The sequence below is a fragment of the Sardina pilchardus genome, chromosome 4 (genome assembly GCF_963854185.1).
Source record: "Sardina pilchardus chromosome 4, fSarPil1.1, whole genome shotgun sequence".
Taxonomy (NCBI): domain Eukaryota; kingdom Metazoa; phylum Chordata; class Actinopteri; order Clupeiformes; family Clupeidae; genus Sardina; species Sardina pilchardus.
This window is the reverse complement of record NC_084997.1, coordinates 20,858,971-20,885,165: the sequence shown is the minus strand read 5'-3', so window position 1 is coordinate 20,885,165 and position 26,195 is coordinate 20,858,971. Positions and strand designations below refer to the sequence as shown.

At 42.2% G+C, this 26,195-nt stretch overlaps 2 protein-coding genes across 6 annotated transcripts in view; one reads left to right on the top strand and one right to left on the bottom strand.

The window, feature by feature from the left end:
- Window positions 1–17,461, bottom strand: part of dcaf6 (ddb1 and cul4 associated factor 6) — a 50,720-nt gene extending 33,259 nt beyond the window's left edge. For 4 of the 5 annotated variants that reach the window (XM_062534532.1, XM_062534533.1, XM_062534534.1 and 1 more), the window contains exons 1-4: window positions 17,089–17,461; window positions 6,549–6,610; window positions 2,317–2,409; window positions 1,079–1,264 (exon numbers count right to left, since the gene is read on the bottom strand). In XM_062534532.1, coding sequence (XP_062390516.1) covers window positions 1,079–1,264; window positions 2,317–2,409; window positions 6,549–6,610; window positions 17,089–17,176 — 429 coding nt within the window. In that variant the 5' untranslated portion in view covers window positions 17,177–17,461. The remainder of the gene's footprint in view (window positions 1–1,078; window positions 1,265–2,316; window positions 2,410–6,548; window positions 6,611–17,088) is intronic. The other variant, XM_062534536.1, reaches the window with a different exon arrangement.
- Window positions 17,462–19,788: 2,327 nt separating this feature from the next.
- mpc2b (mitochondrial pyruvate carrier 2b) lies at window positions 19,789–25,966 on the top strand. Its single transcript, XM_062534587.1, has 5 exons — window positions 19,789–20,135; window positions 22,641–22,681; window positions 23,048–23,132; window positions 23,480–23,591; window positions 25,232–25,966. The coding sequence occupies exons 1-5, from the start codon at window positions 20,042–20,044 to the stop codon at window positions 25,269–25,271; spliced, it is 372 nt and encodes a 123-aa protein (XP_062390571.1). The 5' UTR covers window positions 19,789–20,041; the 3' UTR covers window positions 25,272–25,966.
- Window positions 25,967–26,195: the final 229 nt, after the last annotated feature.

The following is a 26,195-nucleotide window of genomic DNA, read 5'->3' as shown; positions in this document are numbered from 1 at the left end:
CCAGCTACTTCAGTTCTTTAATCACGATGTACATTCCCAACCGCCCATTGCGATCTTCTGAGGAGCGTCTGTTATGTCGACCAACCATACATGCTAGGTCAAATTGTAGATCCTATTCTTCAGTGGTTCCGTGTTGGTGGAATGAGTTGCCCAGTGCTCTCCGTTCCAGCAACAGCTTTGGATCTTTTAAGAGGGGTCTTAAGGCATATTTATTTAATATGCACTTAGTCCTTTGAGTTTGTGATGTGTTATGGTTTGTATAATAGTATTGTTTTGTTATAATTTGTCTATTGATAGAATTTGAAATTTATTTTGCTATTGTCCTTAAATTTAGCCATACCATGCTTTAGTTATTATTATTATTATATATAATTAACTGAGTGACTTATTTGATTGCTATTCTCATTTCACTGTTTTATTTCTCATTAGGTTAGTGCTTAAAATTATTGTTTTACTGATAATATTACTATTCTCCCTAGTTTGTAATTGTTCACTGTTAATTTAATTTGTATTGTTATTTATTTGTATGTCGCTTTGGACAAAGGCGTCTGCTAAATAACCATAGCCATAGCCATAGCCATAGCCATAGCCATAGCTCATACTTCCTAAGATGCATCATAATGGCATAGGCTGTATCATAATGGCATAGCTTATGGTGCATTCATAAGCACCTAGAAAGTGGGAGAATTCTATAGTTTAGGTGGGCTACGTGACCACTGAACTGGAGACTTCAGCCGCATAGGCAGCATCAAAATGGCATAGCTATTTTTTTTATGTTTGCAGCAGTTTCTCCAACCGTTTACCATAGCCCTATTCGGTTTCAAATCTATAGTTATCCGACTCATCCCCTCTCATTGCTAATTGGGCAGGTAGCCTGCCGACCAGGGGAAATGCTAGTGAACTACTGTGTTCCAGACTAGTATCTCCCTGAGAGGAGAGCAAGTGGGTGTGGCCAGGCAAAAAGCTCATAACTCATAGGCTCATAATGGCATAGCTCATATATTTAAGGCTACACCATAATGACAGCACAGACTTCATAGGTGCCGTAATTGCAGGTGAACTGACAAATGGCTCATACCTCATAGGCAGTGCCGTAGTGGCAGGTGAACTGGCACTGCCGGTTGAGGTCAGGGCACTTCTCTGTGTGGGTGTAGAAGATGATGCCATCTCCTGAGCAGGACACGATCTGCTGATCGTTGGTGTGTGGCATAAACTTGGCACTGAAGATGTTCGCCCGGTGCCCTGACCTTATCGTTGCCTTGACCTGTGGGGAGAGGAGACGGGGGGAGCAGGTCAACAGGATCACCACAGAAAGTTCTGGTTCTAGATTACATGAGACTGGTGCAATGAGTCATGGGAATAATATGTTATTAAAGTTCATACAATATGTACGACGGAAAGGACATCTGAAGGCACATGGGAAACATGTTATGGCCTAACTGTTGCTAGTGATTTTCTTTATTCATAAAACTTAGTTACAGGACTCCCAATTTGCTCCGATCTACTGCAAGTAGGAAACATTCAACAAACTGCTAGAAGGATATAATCTGGTAAGCACCAAAATGGCCCTATTTCTCAATGTTGTTTACAGGCAATCGAATACCTATTAATTCTTAACTGTTGACCACAAAGACCAAGACCTAAATTTACTCAGCCCCAAAGCCCAACCCTAACCTACATCCAAATCTGACTGTATTCCTCGCCGTCAACAAACTGTCGACAGAAAAGGTCAAAATGAAATGGGCTCAGATCCAGTCCTCTTTGAGGTAGGATAAATTCGAACCCGCTTGTATAACGCTTAGTGACAGTGTCAAAATCACAAGAGGGGTCAATCAAACTTTTACCCAAATAGGGCAAAAAAGCAGAGTCTCTTGAGTGAAGTCTGTATGAATGCTAAGGTCTGGTTCTCTGGCAAAGTCACAAAGGACAAAAATAGCCTTTGTCAGGGCTTCATCTGAATGTAACTCACAATAACAAGGCGGGCTGGCAATAAGGAGGTCACAGAGGGTTTTACAGCCATATAAAAACAAAAAGCACCTTGTGACCACTTTTTGATGAGAAGGCATTTCAGACAATAAACTACAGCAGCGCTCTGGCCTTCCTAGCAGGCTCTGCTTGACTGTGATAAACGGAAAGATGCTTTTCTGAGCCACTGATATGAACCACGTCACTTTCTCAACCGATTTGCTGAATTAGAGCCTCATTTTAACGGCCATGCCCAACGTATGTGAGCTGGTGTGATGATATGCTGTAGGCCTGTGACTCAGCCACTGAGACGTGAGGAAACGAGGGAAAACACACAAGAAAATAACTTGCCTTTCTGTTGTAAGGGTTGGTGATGACTAAATTGGTGTCATCGGAACCAGATAAGATGTATTCTCCCGTATCGTTCCAGGATATGGTATTGACCTGTACAAACAACAAGCAACAAACAAGACAGTTTAAAATACCTTCACCGAGTTCAGCATTTTCATATTCAGATGAGTTTGTCAAGTCGGACTCTACGGTAATGTGAGGGCCACAGGTTTAATTCCCAGGGGGCATTAAAATAGACTGATGAAATTATTGCCTTACTTGTACCACCAGCTCGTCTGTCTGAAAGCCAATGGAATGACTTAATGTTTACAATCCACACAATGCAAACTACAGGTGAACGACAACCATTCACTTTCTTCCTTGTTCATTACACTTTAATGGAACTGCGCCCCAGAGCCAACACAACTTGAGAAGCTTCTCATAAGTATCGATAAGCCAGTCAGCAGCTTCTAGGATCTTAAGCACAGCTGAAGATAAAGCAGGATGGATTCAGTTACCAGGAAATGCACATTGTGTCTGTGTCTGTGTCTGTGTCTGTGTCTGTGTCTGTGTCTGTGTCTGTGTCTGTGTCTGTGTCTGTGTCTGTGTCTGTGTCTGTGTCTGTGTCTGTGTCTGTGTCTGTGTCTGTGTCTGTGTCTGTGTCTGTGTCTGTGTCTGTGTCTGTGTCTGGGTCTGTGGTCTGTGTGCTGTGTGCTGTGTGCTGTGTGCTGTGTGCTGTGTGCTGTGTGTAAGTTTACGTCAACAACTGTGACTAAAGGTATGCAGTGTACAATTACTGTATAACATTGCCATGTAGAGGCAAGAGCGTCCTTGCTTCCTGGTAATGGATTCTGAAGTCACACATTGTTTTGGAACAGACAGTAAACTACCATGTAGTTCTGCAGTTGTGCTGGGGAGCTGTAAATGACCAGGAGGCCCGAGAAAACAGATTGCTTTGTGGGAAACCGTGTCCCTTAACGTAATCTCTGCCTTTAAGAGACCCATCGATCAATATTTCATTAACTTCACCGAGCGGGCCGTCATGCCACCGCACTGTCTCTCATCCTCCCGCTCCTCTGCTGTCGTGATGTTGCAGCTCGCTCGTTCCCCAACCCAACCCACCCCTCCCCAACCCATCCCACCCCGTTGTCGTCACATTAAAGAGCGCAGCGGCGAGCTTCGCCACGCAATTTCATTTGCTTTTGACCTCGTCCCTGCCTGCGTGGTCCCTGCTCTGCGTCGTCACCGAGAGCCACGGCTTAATCCCCTCCCTGCGCAGCCAGTTGCTCTCTGCTTTCCGCCACCGAGGGGGATGAGCAGCTTTGAAAACACCACTAAGCGCTGCTAGGCTCTCCTGGTCTCCCCTGGACTTCCGAGTCTATTTTTCCATCACCGTCAACCCCCCCTGCCCTGCCACCCCCCAACCCCCCAACCCCCCAACCCCCCCCCCCCCCCCCCCCCGGCCAGCCTCAAAATCATCTGCGGGATGGGTATTAACAGTAGGCCGGGGGGTTGAGGGGTGGGGGTGGGGGCGCGTGAGCACGATGGGCTAAAATAAGAGTGTGTCAGTGATGTCAGCAGCTGGGGAATGCGCCGGCCGGTCGGAGGGAGGCCGCTCCGCGCGCGGAGCCTGCAGGTCCAGAAGCTGTAAGGTTATCTTCCCGCCTGCGATAAAGGACACCCGAGCCATCTTTCCATGCGCTGGAGAAAAGGAGAACTCATTTCCTGTGCACGGACATTAGTCCTTCGGTCCTCCTCTTTTCCAAACAATCAGGAGGACACAACTAGGGCCGTGTAGGTTTATATCAGGCTGAGATGACATCACTTCCCATACCGAGAAAAAGATCCGATTTCTGTTATCTCACACACACACACACACACCTTTCTCAGTTTAACCCCACCCCCACCCCTTCACCACAGCTATGAGCACAGGCAAAAGTCTATAGATCACCAATGTGGTTCACACATAAACACCGCCAGTTTTCCCTGGCCAAAGCTCTGCCCGTGCCCGTGCCCTCCTCCGCTGGGGGCCAGTGGAATGCCAGGTTGGCACAGGTGGCTGTGTGGCGAGTGTGCTCTGGGTGACCCGGGCCGGCAGGACCACTGAATGTGCTGCCTTCTGTTAGCGCCCATGTGTCAGGCTAGGGGCAAAAACAGATCTCTATATAGACACCGTCAACGACCTAAATCAACAGCACTGTATTCACCTGTATTCATCATTTAGTCGGTAGGAGCATTCATCCAAAGTGACCATATCTACTGCACATATTTGCTTTTTTGATCAGTGTGTGTGCACCTTGGGTAACCATGGTGTAACAGGAAGAAGTGACATCACACAGATGGACACACTGGTGAAGCCATGGTCACAACAGGCATAGACTAGATGCTACTAGTACACAGTTCAAGTCTCAGTTTTGCAATGGCCTTAGCACAATGCATCTTTAAAGTAGTTGTCAAGCACAACTCAGGTGTTCACGCGTTCACACCTTCATGATCCAACTGATGACCGTCTTAATGTTTAATCGTACGTTAATATTTGTAATTTCTCTGCTTTCCATCTGTTTTCTCTGTGTCACACAGACACACACACACACACACAGTTTCTCTCCTCTTGGGTTGCATCAGATAAAGAGATAAAGTAGGAATGAGTTTCACCAGAAAGGGATGGACTTAATAAGGAGTGATGGGGCCGGGGGGGATGGACTTAAGAGAGAGGAGACCGTTATATGATCAACTGGTTTCTAACTGAAGGAATTTTCAAGATTTACCTTTTTTTGGCGTCTCAGTCACAGACACGGAAAAGCATGAATGGCTTTGACTGACTAGACACAGTAACACACCACAACATGGTTTCAAGTTTAAATTCCATGGAGGTCAGTCAGGGCCATACTATGGAACCCACTAAGCCTATATGTCAGTATGCCACTTGTTGGCCACATGCTGGAACACACCCGGAGGGTGACATTGGCGCGGTTGACCTCATCACCACCACGTGAACTACCTGCCTGTGCCCAGCTACAGTACAGAGAACGGAAGGTTATTAATATTGTCTTTCCTATGAGGGCAGATCTTATTTGCTGTGAACAGACAGGCACATTAATCAGTGCTATCAAAACAGTCGAGGGTTGGCATGCCAATGATAACTGGCTCAACCCCAATAAAAAAAAAATAAATGTATGACACCACTGTCAGATAACTTCCATAAGGAGACACCTAAGGGGATTTAAAGGCCCCTGTCCAAAGGAGAGGGACTTTATCCCTGAGCCCCATATGCATTCGGTCTGGGGACCAGGGACCCGCCTGCGCTATAGTGCAATAGGCCACACATCCGGGCTGATTTGTATACCACTTTTGCGTCAAAGTCAAAAACTCAGAATAAAAAGTTATGAATGAAAAGAAGGGTGACCTTAATCCAAACGCTTCCAAACGACAGCACACACATTCACACACAAACACACACACACACAGTGTGGAAACCAATAATATGCAGATGACTTCTGAGGACCGATATGAAAGCTGCTCCAGAAAGGCCCGGCGGATAATAAAAATTGGAGTGACTGCCTCGGGCTTAAACGTCACCAGGCACTTATCCACTCCACTGAGCAGTGGCACAGCTGGTCCAATCAGTGGCACACACCCCCCCGCCGGGGCTCACACACACTTCGAAAACCAGGCGCGGAACAAGATAGATGCCCACATCTTAAAATTTCACTGCCCGCTGCTTATCTGACCTGAATCATGGACATTTCAGACTCACTCTGACCTTCAAGTATGGACAGGACAGTCTAGTGTGGTTCACATGAATGAAAAGGGAAGAGGGGTGCCAAGCACATTGCAGATAGCCTATAAGCTTTGTATCTAGTAGATGTAGCCTATGTAGAGGTCATACATCACCCCCCCCCCCCCTCCCCTTTCCTTTTTCTCCTTTACAATTGATTAGCAAAAGTTGTCAAAGTGACAGTGTGCACGACCACACCACATTCCACGGCGGTACGTGAGGAGAGTGGCGGCTACGCTTGCTGTCTGCTGTCCGTCAACACAAACCGTTAGTACGCCAACAGATAAGGAGCAGGACACAGCAATCTCCAGATAGAAATCTCACTCACTCACACACACACACATTAAGAGCTCTATATGCAGCAGCACTGACATTTTTTTTTCAATTTTGGTTAACTACAGAGCTTAATGGTATTCAAAGCAACAGCAGAAAAAGAAAGAAAAAAACAGTGATTATGCATGTTTGTCATACTCACACAGCCATCGTGTACATTCAGTATGGCTTCTAGCTTCAGGCGCTGGACAAATTCCCTTCTCCCTGTGTGGAAAGAAATGAAGAGCTGTTAACATGTCGGCCAGAAGAGCTTCTGCGTTAAACTTGTGCGTCTGTGCATATGTGCATTAAACACAGTGAGAGTTGAGAAGTTGAGAGGTTAATCCATTTTCAAAATAGCTTTATTTTCTTTCAGGACAAAGACAACACAAAAGACTGTGCTTTGTTGAAAGCGAGTGGAAATGGATACAGAAAATCTACAGGCCTCCCTGTTCTGGGCCTGCCCTTCCTTTACCAGAAGGATGCTCTGACCAGCATCCTTTCATATAGCACCATTAACATTTCAGTGCATAGTGTGTGACAACCATTAAGAAATGTTCTGATCTAATTTACTGCCATTGGCTTGCTTCTGTTCCACATAGATTGATCCTGTTCAGTCTTCAGTCTTGAGTGCACTGCACTGGACTCAGGAGGCCCAGAAACTGAATGTCACATTAATTTCTGGAGCAGCCTTGCCGGTTGTGGAGTGTGGACAATAGGCTACATTATTAATCCAAACCTATGCCTCCTCCTTGCTTGTGTTGTTCTGCACTCTACCTCTGGGCATCAATAAAGCCATTTATTTATCTATGGCTCAACTCATGCAGAAAGGAGAGCACGATTGCTGAAAGCACGGCACAGCTGCGACTTCACTTGAAGACGTGTTTTGAACCGAATGGAGCAATTCCTGCCTCTCTGATTGCATGGAGTCAGGCCCACCATTTCCCCCACACCCTCGGAATGACTGACATGACTGACCCCGCTAGTGACTCCACTTGGTGTGGGTGTGTATACGCGTGTGTGTGTGTGTGTGTGTGTGTGTGTGTGTGTGTGTGTGTGTGTGTCCGTCCGTGTGCATGTCAGAGGCTGCCATAAACCAACCGCTGTTGATCTCACCACCACCTGTCCCCCAGCCATTGTCCAAAATAGATAGAGATACAGATAAAGGGCTTCGAACATCTACATACCCAACAAATTTCATTGGAATAAAACCAGTCCACCAAAACAAACAAACATCATTTAAGACCCACGTTAAGTACATCCGTCTTGTCAACTGTCTTGTCAACGTTCCATCAGATCAACGTTAGCCTAGCCTACATCATCTTCACTCAGTGGTCTCGCCTACTAACATAAACAAGCACGGGTGGAGCGCTGAAATAAACAGCTAAAATAAACACACAACAAACAACGTCAGGGGCGCCAGCAGTCGGGCAGTTAAAATTAAACTCTGTGACTAATCACGGAGAGAGAGGACGATGACCAGGGGGTGAGGACTGGAGGAGAAAAAAAGAAATGACAACAGTCAGTTGTCTCTCTGTCGGATATGATCATAAAACCGCAGTGGTTTGCAAACAGAGTGTGTTTTCCACCTTTGTTGACAGTGTGGGATGGTGAAGTACGAGGTCTGTTTATTGAGCCTGCGTCACCTGATGCAATATCCATGTCTGAATATCTGTCTGACAGAGTCTTGTGTGATGTGGCTAAGGTTACAATGAGACAAAATGGGCCCAAAGCATTCACTCTCTCCACTCTGTTAAATGTCATTCAGTGTGAGGCTATTTAACCTGGTGTGCCCTCATTAGATCACATGAGGCTGGACTCTGTGATGGTCAAGTTTCCTCACTGTCTTGGCCATCAGCATGAGGCCTTCTTCAAAAGCATGTTGTGGGCACTACACGAAAACGAATGCAATGTCATTAGAAAGGCTCACACACAAGCGGAGTTTGAGAGACAGGTGTCACCACTACCACAGATGCAGTTACTGAATAAGCGTAGGAAGCACAGTTATATTTGAACCAGGAACACACACACACACACACACACACACACACACACACACACACACACACACACACACACACACACACACACACACACACACACAGAGACACACACACACAGAGACACACACACTTTTAACTAGTCGAAAATCGGAATGCCTCTGATAAGCTCCTGACCTCTCCTGTTGCCTACAACCCTGCCCTTCCTCCACCCACTGGTATCAGAGGCAGGAGGGCTAAATTTAGTTATGGATTTGACCAACTGCCTGCCTACAGGTTGTTTCCCTCCAGTCGGACTACAGCCACTTATGTGTGTGTATTCCCAATCCATTAGCAGTGACAGCTCTGATACCTCAGCCCGCTAGCGTGGCTAAAAACAGCCCTTGCCTGACTCCTCGGGCTCCACACAGCCCCGTTATCTTGAAACCAACACGGCCCGTAAGGAGAGTCCATGTTTTTCCCCCCACCGGTGATATAGTCAATATGGCCCCATTGCAAGTCACCTAGCCAGCGAGGAAACTAGACACATGCGGAGTTCAAGGGATCCATGATGGAATCCCGAAGCTTGTTATATAAGTGTGCTTTGATGTCAGCCAAGAGACTCGGACACCTCTATCTGGACGACGGTATTGGGGACAAGGCGTCATGTTCCACGGGGGACTTTGCTGTGAGTAGTTGTTGGGGACACAGAATAACCCACCGACACAGAATACCTCACGAAAGAAGAAGCGTCACGAAACAAGTCAGTGTCCATTACAGATACTATTAGGGCCTCTTCACCCCCCTAGTGAAGACTCCACCATCATTACCACACAATGAGCACAAAGCTGGAGAGCGTAAGATGAGCACCGTCCTGTGCGTAGATCCTAGAGAGAGCTCGGTTTCAGTCGGGAACACCACCTCACAAGTTATGTTTACGTCAAGTTGGCAGGAAATACTTCCACACAACAGGGTCATTCCACGCCAAATCAACCAGAGCCCACGCACTTGCGTCTCAAAAAAATCTGAAAAAAATACCATGTGTGCCTATGTTACCCAGGAGACACTCTGTAAAATGTTTTTGTGCTAAGATCAATACTTTTCAAGTAACAGCCAGTTTTACAGGGGGAGGGGGGTGTCAAATTTGTTCTGCCTCTTTTTTTTGTCAAAGTTCACAAGCTCATTGCTCAAAAACTAGAATCCGTAGGAGGCTCAAATTTTGCAGGCTGGTGCATAAATAGGAATAGTATGCAGTAAAATCATTACGAGTAGTCTGGATGATCCTGCATGGTCATAGCAGTCCCTCAAAGTTGATCAACATTTTATTGGAGTTTTTGGCTGTGTTCTGTTTAGGCCTTCAGAAGACACATTTTTACTCAACATAGACTCTTGGGGTTTTTTTTCTTATTGAGATAAGTAGAAACACTCTCCGAAAAAGCAATGAAGAGAAAAGAAAATCCATCAGGGACTGAACAGCAGACCTCACAAGTTTGAAAAATAAATTTGGATCTCATATTCAGAGCACCCTAACACCTTGTGGGAATATACAAAGATTTTTTAAATATTTTTTTCTATAATCTGCATTACCTCTTCTTTTTAAAAACACCTATTTGACTTGTCTTATGCAAATCTTTCTTTTTCATTTCCCACCCTGAACAAGGGCAAAATGCACCATAGAGATCTATTGAGAGATTTGTTTTGTATAGAGTAACCACTAGGTGCCACTAAAATCACTGAATCACTGAAATTGCCGGGTGGGGACAAAACATATTGATCTCAATGGTGCATTTTGTCCATGTTTAGGGTGGAAAATGAAAAAGAAAGATTCGCATAAGACAAGTCAAATTGGTGTTTTTAAAAAGAAGAGGTAATGCAGATTAACGAAAAAAATATTTAAAAAATCTTTGTATATTCCCACAATGTGTTAGGGTGCTCTGAATATGAGATCCAAAATTATTTTTCAAACTTGTGAGGTCTGCTGTTCAGTCCCTGATGGATTTTCTTTTCTCTTCATTGCTTTTTCGGAGAGTGTTTCTACTGATCTCAATAAGAGAAAAAAAATCAAGAGCCTATGTGGAGTAAAAATATGTCTTCTGTAAGCCTAAACAGAGCCCAGCCAAGAACTCCAATAACATTTTTGATCAACTTTGAGGGACTGCTATGACCATGCAGGATCATCCAGACTACTTGTGGTGATTTTACTGCATACTATTCCTTTTTATGCACCAGCCTGCAAAATTTGAGCCTCCTACAGATTCTAGTTCTTGAGCAATGAGCTTGTGAACTTTGACAAAAAAAAGAGGTAGAACAAATTTGACACCCCCCTCCCTCTGTAAAACTGGCTGTTACTTGAAAAGTGTTGATCTTAGCACAAAAACATTTTACAGAGTGTCTCCTGGGTAACATAGGCACACATGGTATTTTTTTCAGATTTTTTTGAGACGCAAGTGCGTGGGCTCTGGTTGATTTGGCGTGGAATGACCCAACAGCCAAAAAGCTAGACAGAACCACAGCACTACAGCCTGTACCAGAGAGGACTGTTTGTGTCAATCCGTGTCAAATCAAACAGAATTCAGGAAAATGGTTGCTGAACCGTCTCAGATTTTGTTCAAAGTTATTCTACTACATAATATCTAGGTCCCTAAAGGAAGACCTGTAAGATTTTTGTTCAATTCCCAAAGATTTAAAATTTTCTTTGTGTCTGGAATTTCACTCTCTAAAAATGCCATATTTTTGGAACCATGCTTAGAGAGTAATATTATTCCTATAGCCTTTTCAACCCTTAGGAGAGAAGACAAATATATTCTCTGTATGGCTGGACCATTAAAGTTTGTTCTGCATGCCCATTGCTTTTATATACAGGCCCTAGACTGGCAACAAAGAACAAAGGAAAGCGATATTGAGGGTATTACTAACTCATCTTTTGCAACATGGCATCTATTATTAATTCATTCCTTCAATCATCTTCAATATTTTTGCTATCCACAGCATATAAATGAGAATCGTGAAATTAAGGATAAAACTAGGCGTGGTTATTTGGTCATTTCATAGGATGCAATGTCATATGGGGCAGCTAGAAGGATGTTTAATCATATGGGGCAAATTCTCCCCCATAGTCCAAAAAAAAGCTTGCAACTAAAAGTGCCTTTCAGCCTGCGTGGATTCTGCCCTTCACACACCTCTGCTTCTTCATTCTTGTTCCCGAGGAACTCTAATTATCTATGCTACAGCATTGACACTGTATTTGTATGTTACATTACCACATAGATTTTTAAGTTCCTAGTTACCCTACGTGTGTAGCTACCCCATTACAATCTTTTGAAAATTACAGGAAAACATACTGTACCCCCCCTTGCTTTATCCTTAATACAGTATATGCATGCCCCTTGAGTGAAAACTCAAATAAATAGCATTCATAAGATTATTTAAAAATATGATTGATACCAAATGCATACATATTGCCCTTGAATAATACCCTTAAATTCACTTTTCTGGAACTTTTCTTCAAATCTAGAACCTTGTAAAAATTCAATGAACATGCCATACAAACTTGTAATGGTTCAGTCACTCTGAAAACATGCATGTTTTCCATCCTACAAGGTTTGAACTGGATATTTTCAAAATATTAATGCTCAAACATTGCTTCTCAGACTGTCAAACTGAAGTAATTTCAAGGGCTGAAAAACAGGAGAACAGAAATATTTCATAGGCCTTGGTTTTGGGACACATTAGTGATAAAGGCGAGGCTGATGGTGCAGCAACAATCATACCTGATTTGGCACAGAATGACCCAATTATGATTCAGAACCAAACTTCTCCTTTCCCTTCCTTTTGCCCTCAGCTTCATCCGATCACTACACTTCCATTTTTTTGTCAGTTGAGAACCTTGACAAAAACTCACAGGCTGCTGACAAAAAAATCTCCACACCGCTAAATCAAATATCGCCGGTGGACTGAGCTTATTTATCCCACATCTCCCTGCCTCACACTCCGCAGACCCCAGGACATGGCTCACACACTGTGTTTGCCCTCATGAAAAACGAAGTCAACTACTTGATTTATAGTTTTAGGGCATGAACTCCTTACTCACTCAGTCACTCTACCTCTTATTCATCTCAGCAAAACTCTTGGCTAATAGCCTATAGCTCTCAATGTCTCAAGATCTTCAGGAGTCAACTTCCTGATATAGCTAATGTTTTTAAGCTTGCATGTGAGATAACTAAGCCCAACTTAGGCTTGTAGACATTTGGGTCATTCCACGCCAAATCAACCAGAGCCCACGCACTTGCGTCTCAAAAAAATCTGAAAAAAATACCATGTGTGCCTATGTTACCCAGGAGACACTCTGTAAAATGTTTTTGTGCTAAGATCAATACTTTTCAAGTAACAGCCAGTTTTACAGGGGGAGGGGGGTGTCAAATTTGTTCGGCCTCTTTTTTTTGTCAAAGTTCACAAGCTCATTGCTCAAGAACTAGAATCTGTAGGAGGCTCAAATTTTGCAGGCTGGTGCATAAATAGGAATAGTATGCAGTAAAATCACCACAAGTCGTCTGGATGATCCTGCATGGTCATAGCAGTCCCTCAAAGTTGATCAAAATTTTGTTGGAGTTCTTGGCTGGGCTCTGTTTAGGCTTACAGAAGACATATTTTTACTCAACATAGGCTCTTGATTTTTTTTCTCTTATTGAGATCAGTAGAAACACTCTCCGAAAAAGCAATGAAGAGAAAAGAAAATCCATCAGGGACTGAACAGCAGACCTCACAAGTTTGAAAAATAATTTTGGATCTCATATTCAGAGCACCCTAACACCTTGTGGGAATATACAAAGATTTTTTTTATATTTTTTTCGTTAATCTGCATTACCTCTTCTTTTTAAAAACACCAATTTGACTTGTCTTATGCGAATCTTTCTTTTTCATTTTCCACCCTAAACATGGACAAAATGCACCATTGAGATCAATATGTTTTGTCCCCACCCAGCAATTTCAGTGATTCAGTGATTTTAGTGGCACCTAGTGGTTACTCTATACAAAACAAATCTCTCAATAGATCTCTATGGTGCATTTTGCCCTTGTTCAGGGTGGGAAATGAAAAAGAAAGATTTGCATAAGACAAGTCAAATTGGTGTTTTTAAAAAGAAGAGGTAATGCAGATTATAGAAAAAAATATTAAAAAAATCTTTGTATATTCCCACAAGGTGTTAGGGTGCTCTGAATATGAGATCCAAATTTATTTTTCAAACTTGTGAGGTCTGCTGTTCAGTCCCTGATGGATTTTCTTTTCTCTTCATTGCTTTTTCGGAGAGTGTTTCTACTTATCTCGATAAGAAAAAAACCCCAAGAGTCTATGTTGAGTAAAAATGTGTCTTCTGAAGGCCTAAACAGAACCCAGCCAAAAACTCCAATACAATTTTGATCAACTTTGAGGGACTGCTATGACCATGCAGGATCATCCAGACGACTCGTGGTGATTTTACTGCATACTATTCCTATTTATGCACCAGCCTGCAAAATTTGAGCCTCCTACAGATTCTAGTTCTTGAGCAATGAGCTTGTGAACTTTGACAAAAAAAAGAGGCCGAACAAATTTGACACCCCCCTCCCCCTGTAAAACTGGCTGTTACTTGAAAAGTATTGATCTTAGCACAAAAACATTTTACAGAGTGTCTCCTGGGTAACATAGGCACACATGGTATTTTTTTCAGATTTTTTTGAGACGCAAGTGCGTGGGCTCTGGTTGATTTGGCGTGGAATGACCCATTTTGATGTTCAGACCGAGACCATGTCTATGCACAAAATAACACACAAAAAAAAGATCATTTCTATTAATATTGACCGTGAGAGTTTTAAGGCAGCGCTATACACTGTCATTCAGAAATAAAGCCAAGAGTGCCTTAACACTCATGTTCCCTGCACTTTCTGTGTTTTTTAATGTGACATTTACCAGGAGACCCGACACCATTCCCTTAACCTCACACACCAACAGAAGGATATTGTGGATTGCTAAATCCATTTACGTGAGCGATGTTGCTCAACAAGTTGCATCAACACATCCACTTGAATTCATGTCACAGAATGAGCCTGGGCACACCCCCAGAAAGACAGGACTCAACACGAAGTAGACCTAAGGCTCAAAATGTTCACGCTTCCAATGTTTAACAAATCCCAATCATCTGATTTTAATAACAAGAAAGCCTGGGTAAGTTTCCCATTAAAGAGTCAAGTTTCCACAGAATACTTTGCAGCAACTACTTTTCAACGCATACATGTAGGTTCTTCTACCATTCCATTCGTTAATGGTTTTGAAATTACATCACCAGCTCCTAAGGGTGTAAAGGTACACAGGACGTTAGGTTCAATACAGATCTGTACCAGATGTATCAAATACAGTTCAACAGTAAGCATTTTTGCTTGTGGACCAGGTTTCAAATTCCGAGTTCATAACACATGTTAATTGACTAAACTGACACATGGTCTGCCAATTAATATCAAAAAACATTTGACACCTTCTCAAAAATACTACTCCCATTTATATTGCGCATAAGCAATATTGTCAGTGACTTTTAGTACCTACAGGCTTACTGTATTGGAAATAAACCAAAACGTGACTTCCAAACAGAGGTACACACCGATTTGAGTATCTTCACACCCCTACCAGCTCCTAATTCATGCAGTCTGGTGCTGAATGCATGCCGAACAAACACACAAACTCCAAAGTGCCCAGACAGTAAATTCCCTACACAGAGGTCATAAAAACGTCCCATAATGCAGACAGTGAGAGAAGATGACTGACAGCCCTGTCAAATTAGCCGCCACATTCACACAGCAGTTACAAATGTAATATTTCTATTAGACAGAACACTACAACGAAAGCAAAAAAAATGCCATGAAAGAGGAGAGAGGATGAAAATGTGTTAATGAAGTCAATGACATTGGCTTTGTTGGTATGAGGTCATTTAATGTTTTGGGATTTTTAATTCCACATCCATGTGGCATCTAGCTCATTACTGATAGAATCCTTAATGATTTCGGTCATTGAACTCAAGGACACTCACACAGAATATAGTGCCAGTGTGGCTAAACAGGCTTCAAAACCAATACAACTGAAAATCTGGGGATGTGCTTGTGATGGGGAGGAGTGTGTGTGTGTGTGTGTGTGTGTGTGTGTGTGTGTGTCAACATCCAACACAAATAGAAAACTTGTGAGACATGGTAGTTCCAAGCTGCTGTTAGCTTTAATGAGGTCTTCTGTCAGAGGATAGAAACTAAAACTAATTCACAGGGAGAGGAATGGTGAGGCTTGTCAACACATAAAAACCCCTGCATCATTGTGTGTGGTTCTTAGCAACACAATGTTGAAACGATGAAGGCAAGAGGATGTAGACTACAGGATGCAGCATGCCCCTCCTACCAACAGTGTAGAGTTCTATTTCAGTTCACATCAAAGATCTTTCTCTACCATTGCAAACATAATGTGTAGATATGTCCTTGGATATGGCGAAAAGTAAACAACATGCCTCACTCAATGACTATCACAGCAGCTGCCAGAATAGCTGCAATGGAAACAAGTACCAATGCCATAGATAAATCTTCAGGTACGTTGCTTGACAATATAGCCACCAACCCAAATGCCTAAATGGCTAGGCTATAGGCCAAGTGGTATTTTTAAATGAAACATCAAAATGTCACCAGCAATGGGACAAAAGTGCTAATGGATGATAAAGGGTATTCATCTGGAGGCTTTATTTTTATTTTATTTCAACTAGAACACTGTTTTAGTTTTGCAGTAAGTTCAGACAGGACCTCAAAAAGGTCTAAAAGGGCACAGGATGGAATTAAAATACATAGCTGCTAGAAAACAACATCAAAGCTACATCACAGCATAATAATGGAATGCGCATTAACAGAGAGCAAATGAAAGAAACCTTTGCCATGTCAATCCGCACAGCCAGGGACTAACCACGTCCTCCTCTAGAAGTGGCAGTTCAAAAGACCCCAAACTATGCATCAATGCGTAACTATCCTTTTTATATAGGCTAAAAACCTGTAGATCATCAATCACAATAGTTGTATGACTGCGATTGCAGAAGCACGCAGAAAAGAAGTATAGTTAGTAGGCTAACTACGAAGTTACAATACGATAAACCATCAAAACAACGGCTTGATTGACAGCGTCATTTGGTAATTGAGCCTATTTGACGTTTACCCTTTGGCTGTTTAAACCTCAACGAGTGGCGCAAATAATATACTTATACAACTGTATATGCATTTAAACATAACACACATATTTGCAACAGAGATGGCAGGCTATCAAGAGAAGCGAAGCAATAACCTGTACTAACTAAACAAATGTTAGCTCATAAGGAAGCTAACTGATAGCGTCTCTGCAAGTTCCAAGCTAACGTTAGGTAATTAGCTAAACCAGCTGACGGGTACAGTTAAACGTACACAGCCAAATGTAGAATGCGTATGTTTAGGTACCGACGCTAGTGTCATTTTTCCTGATCTGCAACACTGCTGAATTACAATGTCAAACCATGCTGCACAACTTCATGATACGTAAAATCGCATTAGCTTGCTATGCTCTCCGCTATCTGGCTAGCTTAGAAGCTGTAACGTCGCGTTCATGTTACGCACGCCACATTCCCTTGTTGGTTACCCTGCAAGCTGGCTGAAATTCATTCACCCAGTTACTTAGTCATATGAAATACAAGTCTTTCTTACCTATATAGTTGATCCTTAGAACATTTGGGTCATTATACCCGATGGATCTCTTCCTAACATCCCAAACCAGGTTACCGGGGCAGGACATTGTGCTCGAACCTCCTCTTCTCTTTTAAAAACAGCATCGAAAGGATGGAAAGCTAACAAATTGTGATCTCTGTCTCCTTTATGTTATTTTGGTATCCTGAACGCCTGTTTATCATCGAGTTACGGAACACACGAAAGCGTGAGAAGTTGGGGTTGATTCTCCTTTCCCATTCAGCACGCTGAACACCCACCAACTGCATCCCAAGGATCCCCAATGCCTTCTCAATGCTGCCCAGTCTGTTGTTTGTTATTTAGCTGCAATCAAGCTACTCCTCTCCCTCTTGTGTCAAATCCTCACATCCAATGAACTGCGAGGGCCGACAAACGCACATATCTAGAGGGTTTGGGGAACATCACTATAGCGCACTGTTACGCAAAACCTCCATTCTCAAGCGGACTTTAATAGCAAAAACAACGTCTGTCAAGACACATAGGCCTGCACGTGAATGTTGAAGTTGCGAAAATAGTCAATGTTCTTTCAATAATTTGTGTTTTCGTGTAGATTTGATTCAAGTCATTTTAAACTTTCAGGTGACTGAAACATTTCACAAAATTGGGTTTTCAAGTCACATTATTTGAACAGGTAATTTGTACAGGACATGTCTGTGACAAAAGGACTGATGGAACATCAGCCATCTGAAACAAGCTGCTTACTGTAGCCTACTTTTATGAACTATTCCAATGTCTTTTGTTCTGTGTTTCCTTACACAAAGCACAACAAATCGTTGAAATGACCTTTTTTTTAAATAATTTTTTCAACGATTTGTTGTGCTTTGTGTAAGGAAATACAGAACATGTAGCCTAAGCTACTTTTTCCACATTCCTAGGCTGTATATATATGTAATATATTCAAATAATATATTCAAAATCGTTTGGTCCCTGGGGGCCACTCCATCCCGGCCCTAAATAACTAGGCTACCTGTACCGTGGCACCGAGGATGACAAAATGTTTATGGTATGTTGGTCTCAAGAGCCCACATCAACTTAGCCTATAACCAGTCATTTGTTATTAACACCCCCATGGTAAAAAAATAAAATGCAATAGGCCTATTATGTTGCTTTAATTGCCCCTGTCTTCATATGAAATGTTATGAACTGCACCAAATTTCATGTGTATGATTAACCTGACATCCTCTGGGAGTATGCCAAGTTTTGTGGAATTTCATCCATGGGGGGCTATAAAATAAATTAATATATGTGTACATTTAGTGACTGTACACACCAATTGGACTGCAGGTGGTGCAATTGAGCGCAGGGTTGCTGGTTAAGAATGATGCAGTCACACACATGTACGCACACACGCACAGATACACAAACATCCACAGATTCCACACACACACACACACACACACACACGTATGCACGCACACATACACATACGCACAGACACACACACAGGTAACCACACTATGGCACACACACACTCTCATACACAACAAAAGCAAACTCACACATGCACACACTCATTTATATACACATGAGCTGCAAGAGTAGGAGATATATATGCATATCAATTGCACAAATTAGGAGATACAGGAAAGTTAACAAGCGACATTTATTTTTGTGGAGAGAGAATGTGCAGAACTGAGCAGCGGTCATATTGTGTACCGCTATGCGGTGCATCTAGTTTGAATCGAGTATTAATATCATCAGCAGATGGTAGTATAGAGGTGAATACGAGGCCCATTGTGAGGATATGCTGAGGGAGAGAGGGAGAGAGGGAGAGAGAGAGAGAGAGAGAGAGAGAGATCAATTTTGCACTATATACCTGTTTTACTGTAATCAGTGTTTCAGATCTGTAGCCTTACTGCATCTAACCTGATGATTACTTGTTTTAATGTTGATGCTAAATACGTACGCATTGTCATGGCATAGTTACCTACTGTACAACTTAAAGGCGTAATTTAGGTCTGGTCTGGAACCAGTGCTGCTGTATGCATTGCTGCTGTTTAAAATGCCTCCAATTCAATATATCATGCAGATGACAATGTGAAGGCCTACTCTTCTACATGCACAAAGGCTCTTCCTGTACGCTCATTTATTTCCGGTGGAGCGTTAACAGTCGCATCATCTGTTATATCTTCACCCCGACACTACTGCTTTCCCAATAATAATTGTATCACACGCATAAATCCCTCCTTATTGCAATGTGCTGATATTCCCTATGCAACCCTCAACTGGCTCTGTGTAGACACCAATTACATTAACAATAGTGGCAGGTCCAAACGCAACTGGATCCACAGGAAACAAACCAGTTACAGAGACTGGTGAACGTAGCTTATTGTCTTTGCAAAAGAAAAAAACCCGCATTAAGACATTTAAAAGGTAGGATATGGCATTTGCATGTGAATTACAGTTGTGCTATATTAAATTACAGCAAACTCTAAATCGGGCCAACGCTGTACATCCACGGATTAAACATGATTAAAAGCATATTTTTCAGAAGACACACTCACAGAGAATAGACAGCAGCCCTACGGTGTTTTAAATTGGGCATCGACTCTTAAATCCCGCCCTCTAGTCCATCCTTAAACCAATCGTTTGAAGTGAACAGGTTTCGTTAGCCAATGAGGGGGTGCTCTGGGTAGGTTGAGCCTCAGCTACAGTAACCTTGTGATGAGGTCCTGAATATAGCTTAGCATAGCACATCACAACAGTGGTGTTGTAGAGGAAGGTCAAGACAGAAGACTTTCTCATTGGACCCTGTATGACCGCAACTTATAGTATAGACAATAATATACGACACAGTATACATTGTGCAGTGGTTGAAAGACCATTGCCCTTGTTTTTGAGTCGGACGCTAGATTTAGATCGTTAGCCTGTCATTTAAATTGCTAGCTAGCTCCCAACGTCAACGTTAGCTGCCATGGCACTGCTGAGAGCTTCTTACCACCGAATCCTGGATAAGATCGAGCATATGTTACCGGCTAAACTGAGACCCCTGTACAACCACCCGGCAGGTAACTTAACGTTAATGCAAATGCTATTAGTGTGACCACTAACAAGTCATTGATACCTCTGTCTCGCCTCGTGATTAGCGACCGTGTTGGAAGTCAAAGGGCCCCAGAATTTTGCTTAGCAAGGTGTCTCTTCTCTATTATTAACAAACTAGCAACAGTGGGTTCCATTAATGAGTTAAGGCGAGACACTACAGTTGAATAGGGTAAAATTTTTAAATAATAGGTATCACCATGAAACTTCCTCAGTTGATTACTTATACAAGTATGAGAAAAAAATGTATTACAAGTTTTTGAAATGTGTATGTTTAATTATGCAAATGAGGCATTAGCTCATTAAATATGCATGATTTTGCATATATTTCCGGTAGATAGATCTGAGCATATGATAAAGCCAGGTGCAAAATTATTCTTTCATGTTGTTTACAAACAAGATTACAATAAAATTACAGAAGGATTTCAGGATATCTGCTTTCATTGCCTAGGAAATCCAAATATACTGTCCATAGCCTTAAAAAAATGATTTTTGCCATGCTTTTTTGATTAACATGTCACATAAATCAGGCCAGGAATGATGTATTAACAAATCCCTCTGTAAATGTCTTCAGAATACTGTTAAGTGTATAACTGGAAAGTTTGGTGTAGATAGGTGCTACAGAGGCTGAGAAGTATCTACCGGAAAATGACTCAAAACCGCAAATAACTAGTTTTGAGAAAACAGCCTTGAAACACAGCCAATGAGATTTGTTCGCAGCTTAGACTCGTCTTTGAACTTTCGCGATTGGTTGCCAATACAAAGGAAATGTCCATATTTGGATTGCATGGCGTTATTCAGGAGGAGCAGGGCTTTCCAACGGTGTGAGACACGATATGATTTGGATCACGTTCGCGGGAGTACATGACATTTTAGAATGGGAACTTTTGAGAAAATGTGAAGAAATACATAGGCGCGAGCACACAAAAGTTCGTGAAATAAACACCTAAATGTGCAAATCGGACTTTGTTGTTGTAGTAGGGTGGTAGAATACATGCTAAGGTAGCAAACTAGCACAAAATCTCGAAATTGACCGGAGGTCACAAAAACAATGTTTTCAACTGCCGTGTCTCGCCTTAATATTTTACTTGCAAATGCATCTGTCGGCTATCCCGACACACAACGCCTTGCCTTAAACGTCTTACAGTCCATCAGTCTTGCTGTTTTTAGTGACTGCACTGGCGTTAACATCGCTGTAAAACTAATACGACTATTGCTAGTGCTAGTTCTGAATTCCTACAGATGTAATTGTTGTAGTCTGCCTTTTTAACACGCTGGTGCACTTTTTAAGAAAGTTGGCCTTAGATGTCCCCCAAATACAACAATGCTCATTTTGGCTAACGTTACCACAGTATAATAGTAAGTCATTGGGCAAATTCACCTGACTCTACTATGTGTTAATCCCGTTGACCAGATGCGCTTCTAGCACCACGAAAGATGCACCTGGTTCTGCACAAAAGAGTGAAGTGTAGCCTACATACATACATACCACACACACGGTATATAGCTTGTTTGACTTGACCTCCTCTGCCACAGGTTATCAGTGACCGGTTTGCTTGTCTGACATGTATGGCAACTTTACCTGCCCAAGGTGACTTAGGGCGTGTTTTCACAGGGAATTTGCCATGGTTAATTTCATACCAGCTGAATGGCCTGAGGCCATCCACTGGTAATGACTTGCCATCTTTGCTTATTGATCGTAACCATGAATCCATCAACAACACGCAGGCCCACAGCAGTGTTGGAGTTAGTCATTTGACTTTGATTCAATACTGAAGGTTTTTTGTTTGTTTGTTTTTGTGGTTGGTCCAAAACCCTTATTAGCCTCCCTACCTGTAATATGAGAACAGGTGTCCATTTGCCATAGTCAGATGTAAATTTCCACATACTGTACCTGTATGTAGCTCAGCAAAATGCATTGTATTTAGAGGTCAACGGTCTGTGAAATCCTTCAATTGGGACTTTTTTATGTGTTCAAATAGGGGTTATGTGCTATCTGCATGTTCGAAAATCGATATGGTGTTCCCCAAGCATTTCTGTTAAACATTGATGAGCCATACAGATACAGATACATGTACGATGAGAAAGTGTTTGTTTGCATTTTGAAAGATGGGAGCTTGTGCCTCATGTACATTTCTGTAGGAGACGGTAGACTTGAAATGTCAATGAAAGAGTTCTTTAGATTGTTAAAGCACAGTGATCAAATTACATTACACTCATAGATTTACTTCATAGGCTTGTAGCCCCTAATTAACTGCTTGTTAAGGACTTGTGCTAAGCAGTTAAGAGCAGTGATTTACCAGCATCAGAAAGAATGGTGACTTCTGTCAACAAATCTGTTGGCCGTTTCTCTTCCAGATAGTGCAAACATCTTCTGTAGTCACTGCATGCATGCCATTTAAATATTCCGATAGGACCACTATCCTGCCGGACCATTTTAGTGAAGGTGTGATTGTGTTTACCTTTGTCCACAGGTCCAAAGACAGTATTCTTCTGGGCCCCCATGTTCAAGTGGGTAAGGAAAAGTACTTATACATACCAATCAAATGTATCAAAATATGTTCATTTATATCCGTATCAGATATCCATATCAGATGCTTATCATCAACTTTACAGATATCAAGATAACAGGTTTGACTAGGCTTAGAGTTCTCTGGCAGTGTACCTGAATTCAGGGGGTGGCTGGGCTGATGACTCATTCTTCAGGAACAGGGTTTCTCATTCCTTTAAACTCAGTTTATGTATTTTAAAAACCTAATCTGTGTTTGTGACGTAAACCTGTTCTGTGCATTTGACGGTTTGAGATCAAGACAAGGGTGTTAAAACACACTTGTAGTTCTGATTAACACGTTTTGTTGTTGTTGTTGTTTGTGTTCTGTAGGGCCTGGTCGCCGCTGGGTTTGCTGATATGAGACGGCCTGCAGATAAACTAAGTGCTTCCCAGTCGGCAGTCTTGACAGCCACAGGTACAGAAACCATCGCAGGAGAGTCTTTGTGTCATGCCATTTTTAATGATCCTCAATTTGTCTTGTAAGGGAAAGGGCATAGATGCTGGACAGTCTTGGTGTGCTCCCCTGGCATATAGCCCAGACACACTTTCACATCTGTTGTTTTGGAAGATTTATGCTCTGTAACTAGAGATGAAGGGCTTTATTGAGATTAAGAGTGCTTTGAGATTTGCTGAAACTCTGTAAATTAATTAAACTGTGTTCAATGTGATGTTGTACAACATAACTATTGAATGTGTCATTTCATCTGTTAATGTGTCTTTTATTCTGTCTGTCTTATGTCATATTTTACTTGTGTATCCTAGGGCTTATTTGGTCCAGGTACTCCTTGGTCATTATACCCAAAAACTGGAACCTGTTTGCGGTTAACTTCTTCGTTGGCGGTTGCGGAAGCTCCCAGCTGTACAGAATATGGCAGTGAGTAGCCCTCTTTGCCACCCATTCCACAGTTGTCCCCATAGCGACGCCATCTTGACATCCCATAATAGGCCCCTTTGAGCATTCTGATTGTGTTTCCTTTGGACATGGCTCCCTGTGTGCCCTTCTTTGAATAATCCCTCCATTTTCTGTGGATCTCATTGGGTTGTTTGTGCAAGTGCTGAAGTGTTTCAGAGGACTGAAAACGGTTAGTGAGGGTTCAGAGCACACAGTAGGTTTTTCACTGACTATGGCATGTATGGATGACTGGATTTTGGGTCATTTTAGATTGGTAAGGAGGTTTAACAAGGCTTCTGTGTTAGTTATGGGAATACTGCTATTAGATATGAATATTTTTTTATATGGTATGATAACGTTGCTCTTTGAAGGGTAGAGTACACTTTGACCTGATGAAAGTGTCAATATTCGCTGACATCTATCACCGTGGGGATACAGGGTGTTCCAACAGTTGTATATAAGATAAGATTAGATAAGATGCTATTTTATTAATCCAAAGGGAAATGCATTCTCAACAACAACACTGTCCTGTGTAAACATGTTAGTCTATGTAGCCACAAAGGGAGGAGTTAGAGTTTGAAGCCTCTGTGTGCCCTAGTTAGGGGTGCCACTGAAGGTGCTCTCAGCTCAACAAGTCTTTCATTCGGGGGTGTAATAAAGCCCATCTGCATCCGCCTCTCTGTTGTTTGCAGTAAGTAGTCCGGCTAAATGCCATCTATGACAAAGTTGCTTCTCCTAGGAAGCTTTTCCAGTCCGTTGGCATCCTAGCCTCTCACACCATGCCTGCACTGTTATCAGTGCGTATTGTGTCGTGTTCAAGAGGCGAGCACCCATTGTTCTTATTCAGGCGTCTTTGATTGTTGTTTAGACTGAAACTGGCAATGAATTCGTTTGAGTCCATAGTACGTACATATATACCCCTTCCACGCAAGGGTCATCCATGCAGCATGCGATGACGCCACTGCGCGCCTTTATCTGTCTTGCACGTCCTTCGCATTGCTAGGAAAGCATAAACACAGTGCTTGCACCTCAACGCAAGGTTAGAATTCTTAAGAGGAGCATGTTGAGCGACGACAGAGGGGCTTGGAGGGATCGCAGGAACGCAGAGGGGTCTGCAGGGGCACGCCACAGATTCAACATAGAGGCATACAGTAATTTCCTGCATATAAGCCACATGATAGATAGATCGATAGATAGATACTTTATTGATCCCCAAGGGGAAATTCAAGCATTGTGTATAAGCCACAGGACAGTGTTTTATGCAAGTAAAAAGAAACAAAACCATATTAACACCATATTAACTGCCCCCCTGTATTAACCTCATAAGCTGCAGCTAATAGTCGGGAATCTACGGTAGTCTTTCAGTCTGAAAAGAAGTTTTCAGTCTTTTTTTTTTTTAGTTATCTTGCCCACTGCCAAGATAATATGGCTAACAGGATCAGCCTCAGTTTCTACATACGATATATTTCCTACCACTGTGGTTTTCATTGCCCTGACCATACTTTAAATAAAAGCAAGTTGATGTATGCATATAAAAGTATTAGGCATTTGCATTCTTGAACAATGCATCTTGAAAATGGTCTCTGTGTAATATGTGTTTTTCTTATGTGTTTGCCTTCCAGGCACAAACAAGAACAAAAAGCCAAGGCTGTTGAAGCTTGAAGTCAAAACACCTCACCAATCCGGTCCCTTGGATTGAAAGGGAGCCAAGCACCTCTCCTTTAAGGCACTCATCATACACATCAAATATCCACCCAGTACTTCATTCCTCAGGCAACTTCGTTCTATAAAGAAGGGACGCGAAAAAAAGAGCCCATCTGTAATTGTTCCGCTTTCTTTTCCTTAGCACCAGAGATCATGTTCTCCAATTGCCATAAGCAGTGTAGAGGCCAAGAGGCACACTCCTTAACTTCAATGCACACCTGCGAAAATGAATTGTCCTTGACGCACAACATTTTGAAACTTTTTGAAAGCGGTAACTTCATACCTTGACTTATTTTATGACTGTATATTAAATTAATTTAACATATTATCATGTACTCGAGGAACGTGTTAGGTTCCAGATTATCTGTTTGCATTGCATTCGAACATGTCAGTACAGAGATTCATCCGAATCTTGGAGATGGGAGAGCTGTGGGATGCTGTTTTAAAGGAATGTCTCCGAAATAAATTTTAGAATGGTGTCTCGGTCATCCATGGACTTAAGGGAGTTTTCATGGTTTCCCATGATTTGTTTGAGCTGTTGTAATATTATGGTATAGTGATGGTAGAGCAATTCCTCAGAAGCTCAAGGCTTTATAGCCGCTGAATGCTATTTCAAGGAATGTCTCCAAATAAATTTGAGAAGTGTCAGCTTTCATCATACTTATTTCTTATCATGCATAATGATGTTAATGATTTAATGATTTAATTTTTTAGATTTTAGCTCATTGATGTTGTATTTTTGTATCAGGTAAATGAATGATTATAAGTCACTGCAGGACTGAAATGTACACTGAAGTAACAGATTACTCTTAAAGGTACAGTGTGTGATTCCAATCAGGGGGCACTTTTGGTGAAATTAAGCACCATGGTCTTCTAGTTGTA

What these genes read in the sequence shown, in the direction of transcription:
- mpc2b (XM_062534587.1), top strand. Translation starts at nt 20,042, where the DNA reads ATGGCACTGCTGAGAGCTTCTTACCACCGAATCCTGGATAAGATCGAG. An exon ending in GGGCCCCCATGTTCAAGTGG is followed by an intron (nt 22,682 to 23,047) that starts GTAAGGAAAAGT and finishes TGTGTTCTGTAG; the next exon opens with GGCCTGGTCGCCGCTGGGTT. An exon ending in CAGCTGTACAGAATATGGCA is followed by an intron (nt 23,592 to 25,231) that starts GTGAGTAGCCCT and finishes TTTGCCTTCCAG; the next exon opens with GCACAAACAAGAACAAAAAG.